The sequence below is a fragment of the Callospermophilus lateralis genome, chromosome 19, assembly GCF_048772815.1.
Source record: "Callospermophilus lateralis isolate mCalLat2 chromosome 19, mCalLat2.hap1, whole genome shotgun sequence".
Lineage (NCBI taxonomy): Eukaryota > Metazoa > Chordata > Mammalia > Rodentia > Sciuridae > Callospermophilus > Callospermophilus lateralis.
Window position 1 is genome coordinate 28,162,474 of NC_135323.1, and position 19,211 is coordinate 28,181,684.

Genomic DNA, 19,211 nt, shown 5'->3' on the forward strand with positions numbered 1-19,211 from the left:
ACTCTGCACATTCAATGTCAGTTACTAATGCAAAGCACCAAGAACAGTGTCTGCCATAAAGTCAGCAGTTACTACAGCAGGAGTTAAGACTGAATAATAATCTTGGGGTTTAGAGTGAGGCAGACTGGAGCTGAACTGGAGGGTTTCTCAACAGTTGTCTCAGATGGCCCAGGTAGAGGATTTCGGAGGTAGAAAGTTCCTCCTTCATGGAGATGCTGACATGACAAAATGTGGAGAAGACTGAGCCCAGATGTGGCAGTGAGCCTGAGAACCTGAGCTCCATTTCTTTTTCATGGCCTCAGCTCTACAGGGGATGGCTTCACCCTGGTTTCTTGAGTTTCAACCCCATATTTCCTCTTGGAGTCCATTTGTTCATTTTTTTTTTTTTTTTTAAGATGACCAGGCTAGTCTCAAACTCAGTGGCTCAACTGATCCTACCTCAGCCTCCCAAGTGCTAGGACTACAGGTGTATGCCACCCGTGGATAACTCTATATGGACAACTCACCATCACTCCGAATTCAGCCCATCTACAATGAAATTCTTTTTCCAGCCAGTGCTCCTTCCACCAACCCCCAACTTCCCTCTAACATACATACTTCTCAGCCCAATTCTCCACATTCCTTTCATTCCTGACCTGATGAACAAACTCTTATCCACTCTGCCCCAGACCTCTCCCAATGGCCCCATCCCTTCATTTCTATGGCCACTGCCATCACTCATATCTTTACCATCTCATAGGATAGCATCCTAAAGAATCTTCCTGCCCTCCACTTTTTTAAAAAAAATATATTTTTAATTGTAGTTGGACACAATATCTTTATTTTTATATGGTGCTGAGGATTGAAACCATGTCCAAGTACATGTTAGGTGAGCGCTCTACTGCTGAGCCACAACCCCAGCCCCGCCTCCACTTTTTTTCCCATTGGAATTCTTAGCATGTGAGGGCAATCTAATTTCTCCCACAGTTCTGGTGGAAGGAAAAAAAAAAAAAAACTTTTGACAGACATGGTTCATCTAAAACCATTCAATTCTCCCAAAGTTAACTGAGGCCTGCTCTCAGACCAGTCATGTGTTGGGACAATAATGACAAATGATTTGGGGGATTTTGTTGTTTTTGTAGTTCTGGGAATTTAACCCAGTAGTGCTCAACCCCTGAGCCACATCCCCAGCCCTCTTTATTTTTTGAGACAGGATCTGAGTTGCCAAAGCTGGCCTCAAATTCATGATCCTTCTTCCCCAGGCTCAAGAAGCTGGGATTACAGGCCTATGCCACCACTCCTGGCTCAATAGACAGATGAAAGACACAGTTCCCAACCCCAAGGTGATCTCATTTCTAGTGGCAAGATAGAAACTGTCTGACCCCTAACACAGGATCATGCTTTCCTTCTTTTAGTTTTCCCACTGGGCTCTTTTTTCCCTCCTTCTCCTTGTCTATCCACTTCCCATAGTTAAAAGCCCAGCTCCAGCACTTCTTTGAGACTGATTCCCAGGCAACTCTCCCTCCTCTGGGGTTGAACATTCCAATAGAGTACTGCCTCCTTTTCTGGCATATCTCATGTTAGACGGCTTATCTTCTGGAAGGTCCTCTTATACAGCCCCACCCCAATTCTGGGTTAGCTGCACCTTCAGTGTTCCCACAGCACTGCATAAATTCTCCTACTATTGCCCAAATTGCTGCTTGTGATTGACCCATCTTTTCCACTATTGAACCCCTTGAAGACAGAAAAACTTATGGATCTTGTTCTTAGGTGAATGTCCAACACCTGTCCAAGTCCAACACCAAACCCACACATCTAAATAGTTCACCAAATAACCGGAAAAAAGAAAGAGTAAGGCAGCCCTCATGAACTCCTTCGTGTTGCGATGTTCTGATTCCCAACCACTGTCCCCAAGCAGACTCAGTCATTAGCCCACTTTGCATTTCTCTATTAAGGCAGCAATCTGTGGCACACGTACCTGCCCCACTTGACTCTAACTTTTTGAGGGCCAAGACCATGCCTGAGACATTTCTGCATGCCCAGAAACTAGAAATGATTGTGTGTTGGGGGGGTGGGTGAACCTTATAATTTTAAAATGACAATTCCTTGTGAGCAGGAACCCTAGCTCTGCTTTCTATTTGGGTAAACAGCAAATCCACATAAGCTCGGGTATCTTAATTGTAAAGAAGAAAACAGTGGGACTGTATCCACAGCACTGCGGGTTGGATGACTGTGCTAGTCTTTGTGTCCATTTCCTCTGCAACACAGGACTGTGGTCCTCGAACAGCGCAGGGAGCTGCGGTCAGTACTAAGGTTTGCTACTATTCGTAGCAGAGTCCGTGAAGTTTTGTTACTTGTAAGGTAAGGACCTGTGCAATCTGAGGGCAGGTGCACGGAGGTGAACTGATGCCCACTCCGCCTCGGGACTCTCGGTCTCCCCTCCCCTCCCCTCCCCGTTTTGCCTCGCTCAGAGGACCCTCCCGTCTCGCTCCAGGGTCAGGAGGGGTAGATCGGTGGAGGTCGGGGACTCGGGTGCGGGACACACTCCGCCTGACCTGCTGCGCCACGGCGCCCAGGCTGGCTGTCGGGGCCTGTGTGGAGCCCCACCTGGAAAACGGCTCCTCTAAGGCGCTCCCAGCGTGAGCCCGTCCTCTTCCACCTTTCGGGAGCGGACTCCCCCTCCCACTCCAACCGCGGCTCCCCCACTGCCCACGCGGGCCCTCAGGCGCAGCCAGGCACAGCCAAACACCACAGAGTTGCCAGGCTCGTCCCCCAGCTTTCCTCCCCGCAGCCCGGAAATGGTCCCGATGTCGCGAGATCCCGGAGGTGGCCGGGACCGGAAGTCGGGCGCTCTCGCGAGGCCGGGAGGAACGGAGCCGGGCTGCGGGCTCAGTGCAGTGTGGAGGTCGTTGGAGTCATCTGCTTGCCGCCAGCTCCTGTGCCTGCTGGTCTGCGCTCCGCCGGCCCCAGCCATGCTCTCCGCCCTCGCCCGGCCCGCCGGCGCCGCTCTCCGCCGGAGCTTCAGCACCTCAGCCCAGGTAGACCCGAAGAGAGGCGGCCTGCAAGCCGTGACCCCGGCCCGGCCTCGCGCGTCACGGGCTCGTGCTTGTCTCCGACCCTGCAGGCCACCTCCGGTCCCAGCAGGGCCGCCCGGCACCAGCTGGAAGCCGTGGCGCATTGAGCCAGCGTGACGCCGGGCGGGAAGTGCAGGGAGAAAGCCCTGGAGCGGGCGAGGTGACCCGGCTTCAGGAGGGTGTGCTTCGCAGAGCTCCCCCAGCTCGACCCCCAGGTCCCCAGAGGGTGCGCTCTTGGCCTGTGTGCTTTGAGAAGGTCCGGAAGTAACTTACGTTTTTATGAACCTCCCATGGCTTTGACAAGTAACGTCCTCCTTTTTGCACGATCTGTGTGAGTGTGAAGGAGAGAAACAACGTGTAGTACTGACTCCATAGTAAGCAGGCTGAGGCAAGGAGGATATCGACCTGGGCCAAGGTTGGTTACTCAGCGCTCCTAGTGACTGCCAGTGGGCCGTCCCTCAAAGAGTCTGAGCATTCTGCTCTGCTCCTAAGAACTTTTTTTTGAAGGGTCCTCCCTGCTTTGAAGAGACTGTGCCTGTTCCCCAGGTGTCTTGACAGCCGCTTGACTTGGCCTAGGACCACTTGAGCCTAAGCTATTTTTAGCCATCTTCTAGGAGGGTGGTTCTCATACTCTGGTGAGATCAGAATCACCTGAAAGTAGCTCATTAAGGAAGGTAGAACCGTGAACCTCTATCTTCACCAGGTGCCCCCAATGAATCTAATACAGCCAAAATTTGAGAATCCAGGAGATGCCTGTGTTCCCTCTTAAGTATCACAACCAAAAGGGAGGTGATTACTAATGGGAATTGATTTTACATTTCTTATTTAGGCTATGTATTTCTGTTTCCCATACAGTTAATTCATTAGAAAAATAAAGACACAAATAAGCATATTGAGTATGCTAGATTCTGTAAGGCCTAACAAGATGAGTGAGAAGTGGCATCTAGATGAGCCAGCAATGAGTTAACTTATGACAGGTGGAGGTAATGAAGATTGATGTAGGAGTAGGGGAGGGACAGCTGGGCAAAGGTAAAGCAGGAAGAACCTAAGTGGGGGCAGAGTGGTGTTTTTTTTTTTTTTTTTTCTTTTGCAGATGCTAGAGATCGAACCCAGTGCATGTTAGGTAAGCGCTTTACCAGTGAGCTACACACCTAGCCCAAAAGGATTGAATTTTGATGGCATTGAGCTTAGGTACTAGAAATACAGCAGAGAACAAAGCACCTTGTTCTCATGGACTTTACTACACATTTTACTTACTTTTGTCATATCCCACATTACAAAGTATCTTGGTGACGAGCACAGAAGAAAAAAGCAGGGAGAGGAGGGATTGTCAAGGAAGAAGGTTGTGATTTTAGATCAGCCAGGGTAAGTGTGACCCAGAATGTGACATTTGATTCCTCAAAGGAATCAGAGTTTACACATAGAAAGAGATTCCAGGGCCAGGCATGGTGGTTCACACTTGTAATTATAGCTATTCAGGAAGCTGAGGCAAGAGGATTGCAAGTTTGAGGGCGCCTGAGCAATTTAGTGAAATCCTGTCCCAAAATATAAAAAACAGCTGGGGATGTGGCTCAGTGGTAGAGTGGGAGAGCACCCCTGGGCTCAATACCTAGTGACAGGAAGGAAGGAAGAAAGAATATTCTGAGAGCCCTGGGATGAGAGTGGGGTGCCTAAGATGTTTGAGAATATGAGGAGGGCAATGAGGAGAACAGGGAGGGCAATGAGGAGAACAGCAGGTCCTAAAAAATGTTGCATTCTCTTGAAAATGGGACCACAACCCGAGGATCTTTGAGCATAGCAATGACTTGTTCTTGCTCCCATTTTAAGAACAGGTCAAGGGAGAATGACAGATTAAGAGTCGTGCTCTGGGGCTGGGGATGTGGCTCAAGTGGTAGTGCGCTTACCTGGCATGCATGTGGCCCGGGTTCGATCCTCAGCACCACATACAAACAAAGATGTTGTGTCTGCCGAAAACAAAAAAATAAAATATTAAGATTCTCTCTCTTTCTCCTCTCTCTCTCTCTCTCTCCCTCTCCAAAAAAAAAAAAAAAGAGTCGTGCTCTGGGTGACATCTGTGGAGATGGTAAAAGATTGCAAGGTTTGGGATATTTTTTGACTGGAGTGAGTGGGATTTGCTGATTGTTGGTTATATGAGGACTTCAAGAGAAACTGGAATCACAGATGACACCTAAGTTTGGGTCCTTGGAGTTGGTATTTGCTGAGATGGGCAAGACTTCTAGAAGAGAGCAGATTTGGGTGTGGAAAGATTCAGGAGCTCGGTTTTAAATTGAGTTAAACATGCCAGTTGGACATACAGGTGGAGATGCTAGAAAGGCAGTTGAGTAAGGCAGAAAGGTGGGTTCAAATCTAAGGCACAGCACCTTGGTCTCCAGACTTTGGATCTTGTATCCTCAATAGTAAAAAAAATAAATAAATAAACATACAGTGTCAATGTATCTATTTGTACATAGACATACTAATGTATACGTTATAATACAAACACATAGTAGAAATTCAAAAACAAACCATGGAGTGTAAGTAAAGACCGAGGTCCCCTGTATCAATTTTCAGGACCATTGTTAATCTGGGTGCTGTTGATAGACACTATGCCCAGCAAAGTCAGGTGTGGAAGACACTGTTACAAAAACAAGGGTAAGTAACTACTGTGATCCTGAAGGTCTTCCTCCATTGGGATGCATTGTGGAGATCACACTACTTAAGAACTGTGCTTTTGTAAATACTAAATGGTGATGTATTGTACAAAGAAGAACATCTCAGCATAGTGAAAGCAAAGACCTGAGTGAGGAAGTCCTGTCCCTTCTCCCTCCCTCTACCCCCACGCTGAGCTAATCCACTTAAGGCCCACTGGCAAGGGCACCAGATCAGTTTGATCCTTAGTAACATTTAATTCTCTATTTGTTAAATGAAAATAAAAACAAACTTTGTCCTTTTCCCCCTTTCCCTCCCCTCTTGGGGTTGTCTTGTGCTCCCCTCTTTGGAACCACTGCCCAGGTTGGCCTTGGAAGCTTCTAAAGATTTTTGAGCAAGGGAGTGAAATGATGGAGGCTTCAGTTATTGGGAAGAGTGGTGTGTGTGTGTGTGTATGTGTGTGTGGAGTCCAGGATGGAATGGGAATGGATAGCAGGAGATTGGAGCCATTTCGAGATGCCAAGTCTCATGTCCTGATTGGCTCTGACATGGGATAAAGAAGAGACAGAAGATGATTTTAGAGATTTAAATTTGACAGAGTGCAGATTTGCCACTTGGGAGCAAGAAGAGCTAGAGAGGGTAAATCAACATTGGTTTTTTATGACTACTGGAATGCCTGGCAACTGCAGAGCTGGAATGGGGCATGGCAGCACTCACCTGAGGTCCCTGCTACTGGGGAGGCTGAGGCCAGAGGACCACTTGAGCCCAGGCATTCAAGGCCAGCCTGGGCAACACAGTAAGACCCTATCTCAGGGGAGGAGGAAAAGGAAAAAATAAACAAAACTGAAGAGTTGGAATTTGGGAGTGACAGAGGGAGATCCAGAGTGGATGAGATTGCCAGACCTTGGGTCTAGGTTGGTCTGGCTAGTTTAGTTTTTTCGGGAAGTCAGGGGTCTACCTTCAGAGTACCACTTAAAAACAAGAAACCAGATGTACCTGTAAATCTTCCAAGGCCAACCAGGGCAGTGGTTCCAAAGTGGGGAGCACAAGACAACCCCATGAGGGGAGGGGAAGGGGGAAAAGGCCAAAGTTTATTTTTAAGTGTCTGTTTTCAGAACCATAACAGAAACTAGCATACACCTATAATCCCAGCAACTTCGGAGACTGAGGCAAAACAACCACAATTTAGGAAGATCCTGTCTCAATAAAAAAATGAAAAGGGCTGGGGCTATACCTCAGTGTATGGAGCACCCGTGGTTCAGTCCCAAGTACAAGAAAAAAAAAAAAAAAAAACCCTCAACCTGTTTAAACTCAACTCTTGGTTGCTGTGTATGCTTTTAGAGCTTAATTCCTAAGCAGAAATACATTGTGAAAGTTGTTTTGGTTTGATTTTAGTTTCAGTTTTTGATAACTGAAGCTTTTATTAACTAGCATCATCCACCACTATAGAATATAGTTGCCCCCTGTGTCCACGAGCTCCGCATCCACCGATAAGGTCAGTCTCGATCAAAAATGCTCTAAAAAGAACTGAAGTTTATATATGTACTGAACTTGTTTAAACTTTTTCTTGTCATTATTCCCTATGAGTACATTCTACACAACCATTTACATAACATTTGCATTGTATTTTGAGTCCCTAAAAGTACTTCTCTTTTAGACATTTTTTTTGTGTGTGTGTGGGGCGGGGTGGGTGCTGGGAATTGAATTGAACCCAGGGCCTTGTGCATGTGAGGCAAGCACTCTACCAACTGAGCTGTATCCCCAGCCCCTCTTTTAGACTTTCCTGTTGCTCCTAATGCATCTGATTAACTTGTATCCTCAACCAGCAAGGGTCTTCAGCCCTGCAGCCCTACAGCCCTATGCAGTGGCTCCCTGTGTGTGTTTATACTTTTTAAAACTGCAGATGGAAGGTAATGCTGCTGTTGTCAGTCTCGCTGCCTGACTGGGTGAAGCTGTTTCTTTATCTTCTGAAGGGGTGTGTGGGGTGTGACCTGGATATCACAGCATCTCTATGCAGAAGTTCTCCCCATTGAAACTTGACCTTTGGAATAAGGTCTAGAATTTTATCAGAATGAAGTTGATGGAAATATAACTATATCTTGCTTTGATACCAATAAAAGAGGACTAGTGCTGTGGATCCTTTTAATGCTGAATCTGGCCTAAGAGTTATTTCTCTACCTCTTTTTAGAACAATGCTAAAGTAGCCGTCCTTGGGGCCTCTGGAGGAATTGGGCAGCCCCTCTCACTACTCCTGAAGAATAGCCCCCTTGTGAGTCGACTGACCCTCTATGACATCGCTCACACACCTGGGGTGGCTGCAGATCTGAGCCACATCGAGACCAGAGCAAAAGTGAAAGGTACTGGGCATGCCCACCTTATAGCCTGCCATCTTCTCCCTATAGGCTGGGGTCTTGATTCTAGAACAATAAGATCTTAGATGTACCTAGATGTTCAAAGACTTGCAAGTTCTGTGTTGATTTTGGGAATTAAAATTTTACAAACAATTATACCCTTTAGGAGTTGGGTCCATAAACATTTAAACAGCTCTGTCTTAGAAAAACAAGGTTATGCAGTCTTCCCACTCTTTACTCTTTCTAATTTGAAAAGTAGTGTGAGAACAAGGAAGAGGAAGTGTCAGGAAGCTGCTGGGGGCAGGAGAAGGTGCTACTCCCTGGGGTGCAGGCTGCCTTCCCTCCACCTCCTACTGAGCCCTTCCATAGGTACATCAGTACATCACCATTTTTTCATATCACCAATTTTTTGGTAAAATCATTTTTAAAGCTGTCCCATAATTTCTCATTTATTTACTTACCAATACTGTTGGCCATCGGGCTGCAAGTTGCAATAAATATCTTTATCTTTACATCTTGTTTCTTGGAATACTAAAAGTAGAGTGAGTCAGTAGGTGTGAATATTTCAAAGTTCTTGCCATAAAATACCAAATTGCTGAAGGTTGTACTAAGTGCCATTGCCTGTTGACATTGGGTAAGAAGACCATATTTGGTAGTTCAGGAAGCTCTCAGCTTATATTTATGAGCCTTCCATGATTCCCTTGAATTTCTTTGCCCATTTTCTTTTGAGGTATATATTTTTTTTGAGATCTCCTACAATAGGAAAAAGTCAAAATCAAAGCAGATTTTAGACATTGTAGCAAATTTCCCTGAAATCTTGAATAGCATAACTGTTGTCCCCAGATGATAGGAGTAGATTAAATAGATAGTGGTATTGGGAGTCCTTATTGGGGAGTCCAGGGCATTTCTCACTCCTGGCCTCTGGAGTGCCTTCTCACCAGGTACCTTTTGCTCTGAGGAGTGGCAGGCAGCTAATGCAGTTGACCATGGCATGCAGGGGCTAGTGAGTCAGACAAGGACAAGCAGATGGCTTGGTTTGTTTTTGTGGGGACCTGAAGGACCAGTGGGGCCCTGGGCAAGGAAAGGTTGCAGGAACCCTTTCTGGGTTAAAAAGGTAGTCTTGTTCTCATGGGATGTTTCTTCTAGGCTACCTCGGACCTGACCAGCTGCCAGACTGTCTGAAAGGCTGTGACGTGGTGGTGATTCCAGCCGGAGTCCCCAGAAAACCAGGTCTGTGTTCAGAAACTTTGCCCAGCATCTCTCTATATGTCTCTAAGAAGGGGGTGTTACCTTAAAAACTAATTGAATCTGCTGGGCATCGTTGTGTGCACACTCGTAATCCCAGCAACTTGGGAGTCTGAGGCGGGAAGATTGCAAGTTCAAAACCAGCCTCAGCAAGTTAACAAGACCCTGTCTCAAAATTAAAACAGGCTGAGGATGTAGATCAGTGGTTAAGTGCCCTGGGTTCAACCCCTAGTACCACAAAAAAATAAAAAATAAAAAAAAAATTCAATCTCTTCACTAAGAAAACACCCATAGGGGGGCTGGGGCTCAGTGGCAGAGCGCCAGCTAAGGCATTAGGTTTGATCCTCAGCACCACATAAAAATAAATAAACTAAAGATATTGTGTTTACCTATAACTAAAAAATATTAAGAAAAAGAAAAACAGAACACCCATAGGCTCCCCATTGCCCGGGAGATAAATGTCACATGTGGGCCTGGTGTATAAAGTCAGCCATTATCTGTTGTTTGTCCCCTGCTTCAATGAGGCACCATTCAGCTCGTGCCTGAAATGGCCTTCTTCCACCCAGCTCCACCTTGGGGTTCTGACTAATCCCTGATGATCCTTCTCAGCCATCACCCTCCCCACCCCTACCCTCACTTTGGCACTTGCCGCACCAGATTGCTCGCCCTACAGGATAGATCTACTTGAAATGGGAGCTCCATCCTGTTCTTATTGAGTTTCCTGTAACGGCTGACACCTAGCATTTGGCACCTATTTGGAAATTCACCGTGTTCCTTATGAACGTCTTGTACTGGGCCATTTCAGGCATGACACGGGATGACCTGTTCAACACCAATGCAACAATTGTGGCCACCCTGGCTGCTGCCTGTGCCCAGCATTGCCCCGAAGCCATGATCTGCATCATTTCCAATCCGGTGAGTGCAAGCAGGGTGGTGCTGGTACTGCGCCCAAGGCCCAGTTGCAGCAGAAGTTTGTCCTTGTGTTAGGGAGAATGAACTGCCTATTATAGTCTAGTTATGTGCCCCCAAAATCATATGTGGTCTCAACCACCAATACTTTAGAATGTGACTTGATTTGGCAATAGGTCTGTTAAAGGAGTAATTAAGGTAATAAAGTCCTTTTGATGATTGACTATAATCCATTCTAACTGGTGATCTTTGCATGTAAGGTGACAAGTTGGATGCTCTGGTAAGAGGTCCTAAGGCTTATTTCTATGGGTGCCTTCCAGCACAAATAGTGATTGAACCTGGTGTCCAGCCAGCTCTGCCCCGGGCAGATCACCTGCCCTCTCTGTGGCTTCCCCAGTCTGTTCTGGAGGCTCCTCTCAGCCATGACTGTGGGAGCCTGTGAGTTCCTGTTCTGTTGTGTTTCACTCAGGGTCTACAGTTCTGGGTCCTCGTCCTCCCCTTCCCCTCACACTTAGGCACACAGTTTCTGATACACAGCTGCCCCTAGCCCAGCTGAAACTTGCAGGTAGTGTGCAGGCATGAGGACAGCCATGGTGCCCAGGCCTGGGCTGGCAGGGCCTTGTGTCACATGTGTAACAGCTGCCCTCTGCTTCCCTCCTCCTAGCTGAGTCTGCTGCTGGGGTCTGAGTGTGGCAAGGATCCCATGGGAAGGTGCAGTGGCAGCAATGGGGACAGGGCTGCTGGCCTGAGAAGAGGGTCCTGTCTTCCCCACTAGCTCACCTCCTCAGGGGATGGTTGAGAGTAGAAAGTACCAGTGTCTTCTATGGGGCGCTGGCAGGTGCCTGGTGTAGGCCTCGCCACTGTCCTATTCTGTGTTCTCCGTGTGGGGGCAAGGTTTAAGCCTGCCCCCCCAGGAATTCGTTAGTTTTCACAGCAGCCTCCCTAGGGGTCTCCATTTTACAGATAAAGGGACCAGGTCCTAAGGAGTTTGGGTGACTTGCCCAAGGTCACAACACAGAAGGACGGAACTGGGATTTGACCTAGTTCATCTGCTTTGAGTAAAATCCAGTCAGCAGAAGGTGTCCCATATAGCAACATCACATATCTGATGACTGATGGCCACACCCTGCAGTACAGGGGTTTCTGTTTTCAGTAGTGTGACTGTCCTGTTCAGAGAGTGGCTTGAGTGTAAACAATTACTAGGGCAATTGAATCTGGTGTCTGCGGCCTTGTCGATGGTCTGATGAAAGAGGGCTCCTTCTCTTCTCGGCCCTGTGCTCCGAGTCTGGGGCTGACTGTGTCTGTCATTCACAGGTTAACTCCACCATCCCAATCACAGCAGAAGTTTTCAAGAAACATGGAGTGTACGACCCCAATAAGATCTTTGGTGTGACAACCCTGGACATTGTCAGAGCCAACACTTTTGTTGCAGAGCTGAAGGTAAGGACTGTACCACTGTCCTTGGGTTGCTTTGCTGAACTTCCCCAGCCACCTTGCTTGTTTACCAGCACAGGAAGCAACCGGCGCTTTGACCTGAGAGTTTAGTGTTTATAGCTTTTACCCTTAGTGGAAAGCAGTACCCACATTTTCTTGAGGAATTCATGCAACAGGTCCCTGCAGGTTCAGAGTAGCCAGCTGCCGTCTGGCTTGGTTCCCTCTGCCTTTGACCTCTAACCAGGTGCATCAGCTTCAGACTTTTCCTGGGTTTCTTGGTGGCCACACTTGGGTTGTGCTCCCCGTCTTCCCTTTTTTCCCTGCCCCTTGGAAACTAGTATTGCCAGGGTTAACCTGCTAGTTCTTAGATGAAGGGTGATAAAATCAGCAACTAGGAAGAATTTGAGAAAGTTCCTGAAATCCTAAGAAACCAGGGTTATCTGGGGCCTCTAGTTCTCTTTCCCTTGGGAGCCCGAAGTGGCTTACCTTGGAGGGCTCTGGTGCTGCTAGCTGCTTGCTCCTGGGCTGTTGGACTGCACCCTGGCTTGTCTTGAGGTAGGTTTGGTTTGGCACCAGTTCCTTTCACAAACTGCTTGCAAATCATTTTAGCTGCGTATTTAGCAGAAGCTCCTCTGGGCCCCAGAAGTGCCCACCTTGAGCTGCAAGCCCTTTTGCTCTGGCTTTGCAGGCAAGTGGGGGCCTCCTGAAGCAGGGAGCAGATTGACTTTCACAAAGCTTGGTGGCAAGTGCACACACAGGACCGTGGGCCTTAACTGGAGACCCTTTGTGCACCAGACAGATCTGCTTCTGAACTTCCAGATGGTGTCCCCACTTTAATTCATGTCATAGCATGTATAAGGGTCTGTTCTAGATGTTGGGGTTGCAGTGATCTGTGAGATGTGGCCTAGGGCTTTGGGCCTTGAATAGTGGAGGGGCAAGAGGCAATTTAATTTGAGTGATTGGTTCAGCAAGCACAGGTGTGTTTGGAGTGTGACAGGACCATGGGGAAGGAATGGGCAGTGTCCAGGGTGAAAGTGGACCAGCTGGAGGGCAGGCCCAGGGCCCAGGCAGCAGCCATACTTGTTATTTGAGGGCTCCGGTGGTACCATGAGCTCTCATGGCTGAATACTCCATTTCCCACAGGACCTAGGCTACATGTGGCTATGTAAATAAATATGTATGTCCTCTGTCACACCAGCTGCATTTCAGATGTGATAGCCACTTGTAATTCCTGTGTGCTCACAGAGGGTTCTATAGGCAAAGCTGACTTAGCTTAGAAATTAGACAGGTTGGAGAGGGGATCTTGGTGCTTGCCAGAAAAAGCTGTAGTTGACAATCTCGTCAAAGTGAACCAGTGTCCGGAAAGCTTGTGAATTAAATGTCAGGGCTGGCTCTTCCCTCATCCTCTGGGCTGTCTTGAGTCCCCTTTGCACCACCCTTCTTCACTGGCTTCTCACATCTCCTGGCATTTGCATTTCACACTCTGCTGGTGCCACATCTGCCCTCTGTGCCCCTGACTTCTCTGACGCCAGTCCTTTGGTCTGGAATTCTCTTCCATCTTGTCACACAGCTTGGAGCCATCACCTGTCCTTATTGAAAGGGCAGACACAGGGAGTATGTCTCTGTCCCAGGGACATGCAGAGCTCAGCACGTGTGCCCCACGGGTCTTGGCCGCCCTCCTAGGCAGGCTGTCTCCTGACATGAGCTGGGCTCCTGGGCCTCAGCACTTGGGGAAGGTGGCATTACTATGGTCACTGCTTACCTCCCCACAGTCACTCCCACCAGGTTCTTTTTTGCCTGCTTTTAGAAACATTTGGGACACAGGTCCTTGGAGGCATCATACCTCCGGTTTAAAAGTGAGTCCGCCTCTCCAGCAAGCCCTGCTACCTTGAACCATATTTTGATCTCATACAACTTAGTTTTGTTCTTTCCATCCTAATGAGTTGGAGTTGCCACACTTCTTACCCCTGAGTTTCCCAGAATAGAAATGAGGGAAACGGCATTTGCCTGGTTCTCTATGACTATGGGAACTCAGGTGTGGGCTTCTCCAGGGAGAATGACATTTGCTCTGAGAAAGAGGGCCACTGCCTCTAATTCTGAGAGGATGTCAGACCACTGGGAGGACCTCAGCTAGGTGGGTGGTCTCAGCTCCGAGCCTACACCCCCCCCCCCCCCCCACACACACACACCTGTTCATTATGTCCGGCCATTTGGTTCGGCTAGGATGCTAAGCCTGGCTGGGGTTAGACAGTATCTCTTCCCCGGTTCCTTTGTTCTGAGTTTTGTGGATTTTCCCAGTGTGGGTGATGTAGATGGATATGAGTGCTTCATACCCAGAGTGCTTGTCACCAACTAACCAAGCTTCATACTTTGGTGAGCAGGGTTTGGATCCAGCTCGGGTCAGCGTTCCTGTCATTGGTGGCCATGCTGGGAAGACCATCATCCCCCTGATCTCTCAGGTGTGTGTGAGTGTTCTTGCAAGGCTGTCCTGAGGCCCTCAGGATGGAAAAAATGGAAGCATCCACTGTATTTTGAAAGGATTCAGCAGCAGCCCCAGGATGCCTGGGGCTTCCTGACTGGCCTGTGGGGTCTCGTGGGTCAGAGGGACGGCAGTGGGCTTCAGCACACCGTGGGATCTGTGTGGAAAGCATCATGATTCCTGAGCTAGATTAGAGCAGGAAAGGTGCTGTTTAAAAATGAGCAGAACGGGCTGGGGATGTGGCTCAAACGGTAGCGCGCTTGCCTGGCATGCGTGCAGCCCGGGTTCGATCCTCAGCATGTTGTGTCTGCCAAAAAATAAATAAATATTAAAAATTCTCTAAAAATAAAAAAAAAATAAAAATGAGCAGAAGCTGCCACACAGTGGTGCCTGCAGTCCCTGCTGCTTAGGAGGCTGAGGTAGGAGGAGCACAGAGCCCACAAGTTCAAGGCCAGTCTGGGCAACATAGCCAGACCCTATCTTAAGGTGGGGAGAAGGCGTAGAGAAACGGTTGGCACCACCAGGAAGGAGACCCATCAGATTGACCTTGTGGCCCTGAGTATAGTGGCTAAGAAAGACAAAATATTTGTGATATTTTTGCCTAAAATGCATGATCTTACAAGAAAATCATGAGGAAATGTCTGACATATCCAAATTGATTGATTTACAAATGCAGTGATCAAGAAAGAAAAATCAGGCAAAGCTGAGGGATTCGGAACAGACTGAGTGCAAGCTGGGATTCCGAACCTGGCTCTAGAACAGAACAGGGACAGCAGTGGGGAAATGGGCATCGGAATGTCTGTAGCTCAGGTTCTGATGTACAGTCTCCCAGCCACACAGCTGCCCTGTGGTCACAGAAAATGCCCACATTGGGGAAAGCCAGCTACGGGACAACTATGTGGTAATTTTTCAACTTTCCTCTAAAATTAGTATAAAATGTAAAAGGTTCTTTTAAAATTAGTAGCAGGCCAGGCGTGGTGTCACATGCCTGTGATCTGTTACTCAGGAGTCTAAGGCAGGAGGATTGTAAGTTCAAAGCCAGCCCCAGCAACTTAGCCAAAAGACGATCTCAAAATGAAAAATAAGTAAATAAAAAGGGCTGGGACTGCAGTTCGGTGGCAAGTGCTCCTGAGTGCAAACCAAATACCTAGAGAAAAGCAGGGGGCGGGGGGCTCTCACCAAGCCTCCCTATGAAGTTTCTTTTGGTCTTTATACAGAAACAATCCCTGTTTCCCTTGAGGTGGTCACAGGAGGGAGCCCACTATGGGGAAGGGCAGGGGTTGGGGTGGGGCCTGGGGGTCTGCTCCTGGGCTGAGCCCGGAGCTGCTCTCCTGACCTGCGGCTGGACTTGCAGTGTACTCCCAAGGTGGACTTCCCCCAAGACCAGCTGACAGCACTCACCGGACGGATCCAGGAGGCCGGCACAGAGGTGGTGAAGGCTAAAGCTGGAGCAGGTAGGGTCCTCAGGAAACCCTGGGATGGAAGGGGAGTCCTGAGAGATGGGGCTGGAGGGCAAGACTGCTCAGGCCAGAGTGGGGTTTTCCATGTGCCTTTGCCTAAGCTTGGCTCTGCAGAGGAGGAGCTTGGCTTGCCGTGTGGGCTGGGGTGAAGGTGGGGACGAGAACTGACTCTGTCATTCAGAAGACAGTGAATTCCAAGGGGGAATTCTCAGCTGGTGAGCTGGGGCAGCTGCAGGTGTCCTATGGAGCAGGCTCCCTGGGTCTGGGCTGCAGTGCCAGCTGGCCAACCCAACTGGCTCCCCTAGGCTCTGCCACCCTGTCCATGGCCTACGCTGGCGCCCGCTTTGTCTTCTCCCTCGTGGACGCGATGAACGGCAAGGAAGGCGTGATCGAGTGCTCCTTCGTGAAGTCCCAGGAAACTGAGTGCACCTACTTCTCCACGCCCTTGTTGCTGGGGGTATGTAGCCCCGGGAGAGCAGGTCCCTGTCCCTTGGCTCCACAGTGCACATGTCCCTGTGCAGTGGCTGCACACCCCTGCCTGGTGTGTGCTCGAGCTGTGAGGGTGGAAGCACACCTCAGTTAAGAGCCAAGAGTGTCACACTGAGGAGTGTGCATCTCCTCCTCCGCACGGACTGAGTAGCTGGTGCTGAGCAGCTAAATGTGATAGACGACACCCTTGGGCTCAAGACAGCAGGACAGCTCTGAGAGCCTCCCTGGCCAGCCAGCCCTGACACCATCGCCACGCCTTTCGCTCTACTTTGACCTCAGCTGTGGCTGCACTCCTGGGAGGCCTGGAACTGTTGCGTGGCTGTGGACTTCGGTCCTGCCCCTGTGCTTTCCTCCTGGGGATGTCCTTCTAGGGACGGAGCCCATCTAGTCACAGTGCTGGCTTCGGGTAGCTGTTCGGAGGCACCTATGAGGTCTGACTGGCTCTTCACTGAGTCTTGAGTGAGCAGAGACCCCTGGATCTCAGCTTTCCACATGTGTGAGCAGCTACTGAAATCAGGCACACGTGTGGTCACATCACTTCACACCCAGGAATTAGGTCTCATGGCCTACAGGACCACTTACGGACACTCTGACTCTGGGGATCCATAGGACATGGCCTCTGGCCATGGAGCTCCCTGTGGTGGGAATGTGTTGTGCAGTATGGTTCAGGGCTCAGGTGGTGGCAGGTGTGGCAGAGCTGCAGGGAGAATACCTGCATCTGGGGGCCTAGGCAGGAGAAGAGACAGCAGATCACCTTGGAGCTGGGTTGGAGGCTGTTGCACAGACAGCTTTTGGGAGGTGACACAGTGACAAGACTCCTGTGTGTGCGCCTGGATTAAACCCAGGGTTGCTTAACCTCTGAGCCACATCCTCTTCCTGTTTGTTTAGAGACGGGGTCTTGCTAAGTTGCTCAGGGCCTCACTAAGTTGCTGCCTTGGCCTCCTGAGCCACGGGATTACAGGTGTGTGGCATCGCACCTGGCTGACACCTCTGTCTTTGATGTCAGATATTCACCCACTTAAATAGATTTGAGTCAAGTAAATGTTAACATTCCTTCCATCTTTGATGAACTTGGGGAAGAGACTAGAACCCAGAAGTACTGTGTGGTCAGTTCTGCTAGCTGTAAGCACTCTGGGCCAGTGCTGAGCCCAGTTGACTTCGCCTGCACTTGCGTGGCAGGGAGGGAGGGGAGCACTCATCCTGTAGATAGGAAAGCAGATAGGAATGTAAGCAGTTGTCCGCGCCACGTATGCAGTGAGGACGGCCAGGCCCCCCTTGGGATGGTCTGCCTGCAGCTGGAGCTCCTGACCTGGGCTCAGACCCACTGGGGTCCTCGGCTATCCACAGCGGCTGGTGTGATGGCCAGGCAGAGCCAGGGAAGACGCAGGTTGGGTTTTCTGTGACACGCTGATTTTTCAAATGTTACCACCTTCCTTCTCCCCTCCAGAAAAAGGGCCTGGAGAAGAACTTGGGCATCGGCAAAGTCTCTTCCTTTGAAGAGAAGATGATCGCTGAAGCCATCCCTGAGCTGAAAGCCTCCATCAAGAAAGGAGAAGACTTTGTCAAGAACATGAAGTGAGGTGCGAGCGACGAGCAGCGGCTTCCTTAACTTATCGCGGCATCGTGTCACTGGAAGGCTGGGTCGGATGCTGTTCATTTAATTTGCTTCGATTATGGTTGTTATTATCCGTGTTATCGTCCCTTCCAAATTGTGGCTGGTCTATTGGTGCGACAATAAAAGCAGACTTGATTTTCTTTTTCAAGGCTCCTCTATGAGTGTTCTTTTTCCCGGGAGAGGACCCTGGAGTGTCTGTGGCTTCTCCCCTACACATCACGCCAGGTGCTCTCCCATCTTAGAATGCGGCATCAGTGGCCCCAGGAGGTTTCTGACGTGGGGTGGGGCGCTCAGCCTCTGGGCGCCTGCTTCTCCCCACATGCGCTTTACACCCTGCCTGTCCCAGGTGTGACCTGATAAGGTGTCCCTGTGCCCTCCCACGGTAGGTGGCTCAATGGCTCATGCTATTGGTTCTTTCCTGATACCATTCTCTGCTGTGAGCTGCCTCCGCTGGCCCTGCCCGCTCTGAGCCTTGGCCGCCACCTCATATAATTTTTTTTTTTTTTTTTAGGTGGACACAATACCTTTATTTACTTATTTCTATGTGGTGCTGAGTGTCGAACCAAGGCCTCACACTCTGCCACTGAGCCCCAGCCCCGCCTAGCCTCCTCCAACACCAGTAGTGACTGGCACCTTGGCCTCAGTGAAGTGAGGGTTGGGCAGGAGCAAGCTGAACCCCAGCTGCTGGTCCAGGCAGGACACAGGGAGACATGGCTGCAGGTGTTCTTCAGGGCCTAACAAAGGGATTGCATTGGGTGAAGGTGTGGAGGGTCACAGGATATTCGGTTCCCTTCAGCGGTGGGGCAATGTGGTCCCCAGAAGCGGCAGCCTCTGAAGTGGAATGGGCTCCATACCCAAGAGGGAACTTTCTGGCAATGGGATGCCTTCCACTGTGGGTGGAGGTGAGGTGTGCCCTGGGTGGGCCACTCATTTATCAACCCTTTTTGGAGTTTTTGGGTTTTTAAACCGAAATAGGTTTCATTGTAAAGAATGACAGTGGTTCTCTTAAAGGAACATACCTACTTGTGGTGTAAAACCCAAGGAGAAATCAGGGAGACAGCTCCGGCAAGGGCCCGGCCTCGTGGTCTCACACGTCCTTAGCTGGGCTGCTGCCCAGAGCCTCCTGATGCTGCTCCTGCTCACATGCCCTGCTGTGGCGGAGTCGCTGGATTCTGTGCTGAGGCTGGGCACTTAGCTCCACTGGCATCTGCTGGGGCTGCCGACGTCAGGAGCTGGGCTGGACTGGAACATTCTGGGGCACAGTAGGACAACTGGGCTTCCCCGTCTTAAGGCCTTCAGAAGGGCGGGTGGGTGGGTGGGTTTCCCTGTGACTCAGGGTCCCCAAGTCCAAAAGCAGCATCTGCCAGGGCGTAAGGCAGAGTCCCCAAGCTGGTATAGCCTCTCTGGGTTAGAGCAAGTCACAAGCCCTGGTGTGTCATGAGGTGACCCCAAAGGCCAGTGACTTTAGGGACCAGTTCTGCCCATTTCACAAAAGAATGTACTTTCTCATGTCACATTTTCAGTCTC

The 19,211-nt window shown here is 49.6% G+C and overlaps 2 protein-coding genes across 5 annotated transcripts in view; one reads left to right on the forward strand and one right to left on the reverse strand.

Annotated features, from left to right (window-relative positions):
* The window catches only part of Styxl1 (serine/threonine/tyrosine interacting like 1), a 52,351-nt gene extending 48,775 nt beyond the window's left edge, over nucleotides 1–3,576 (reverse strand). For 3 of the 4 annotated variants that reach the window (XM_076840785.1, XM_076840782.1, XM_076840784.1), the window contains exon 1: nucleotides 2,587–2,759. The gene's annotated coding sequence lies outside the window, so the exon portion shown is untranslated. Of the gene's footprint in view, nucleotides 1–2,586; nucleotides 2,760–3,326 lie in introns of those variants that run through there. The other variant, XM_076840783.1, reaches the window with a different exon arrangement.
* Mdh2 (malate dehydrogenase 2) lies at nucleotides 2,821–17,832 on the forward strand. The gene is made up of 9 exons (XM_076840781.1): nucleotides 2,821–3,017; nucleotides 7,891–8,059; nucleotides 9,200–9,283; nucleotides 10,104–10,213; nucleotides 11,522–11,647; nucleotides 14,023–14,100; nucleotides 15,475–15,574; nucleotides 15,886–16,037; nucleotides 17,517–17,832. Exons 1-9 carry the CDS (start codon nucleotides 2,952–2,954, stop codon nucleotides 17,646–17,648), a joined length of 1,017 nt encoding a protein of 338 aa, XP_076696896.1. The 5' UTR covers nucleotides 2,821–2,951; the 3' UTR covers nucleotides 17,649–17,832.
* Nucleotides 17,833–19,211: the final 1,379 nt, after the last annotated feature.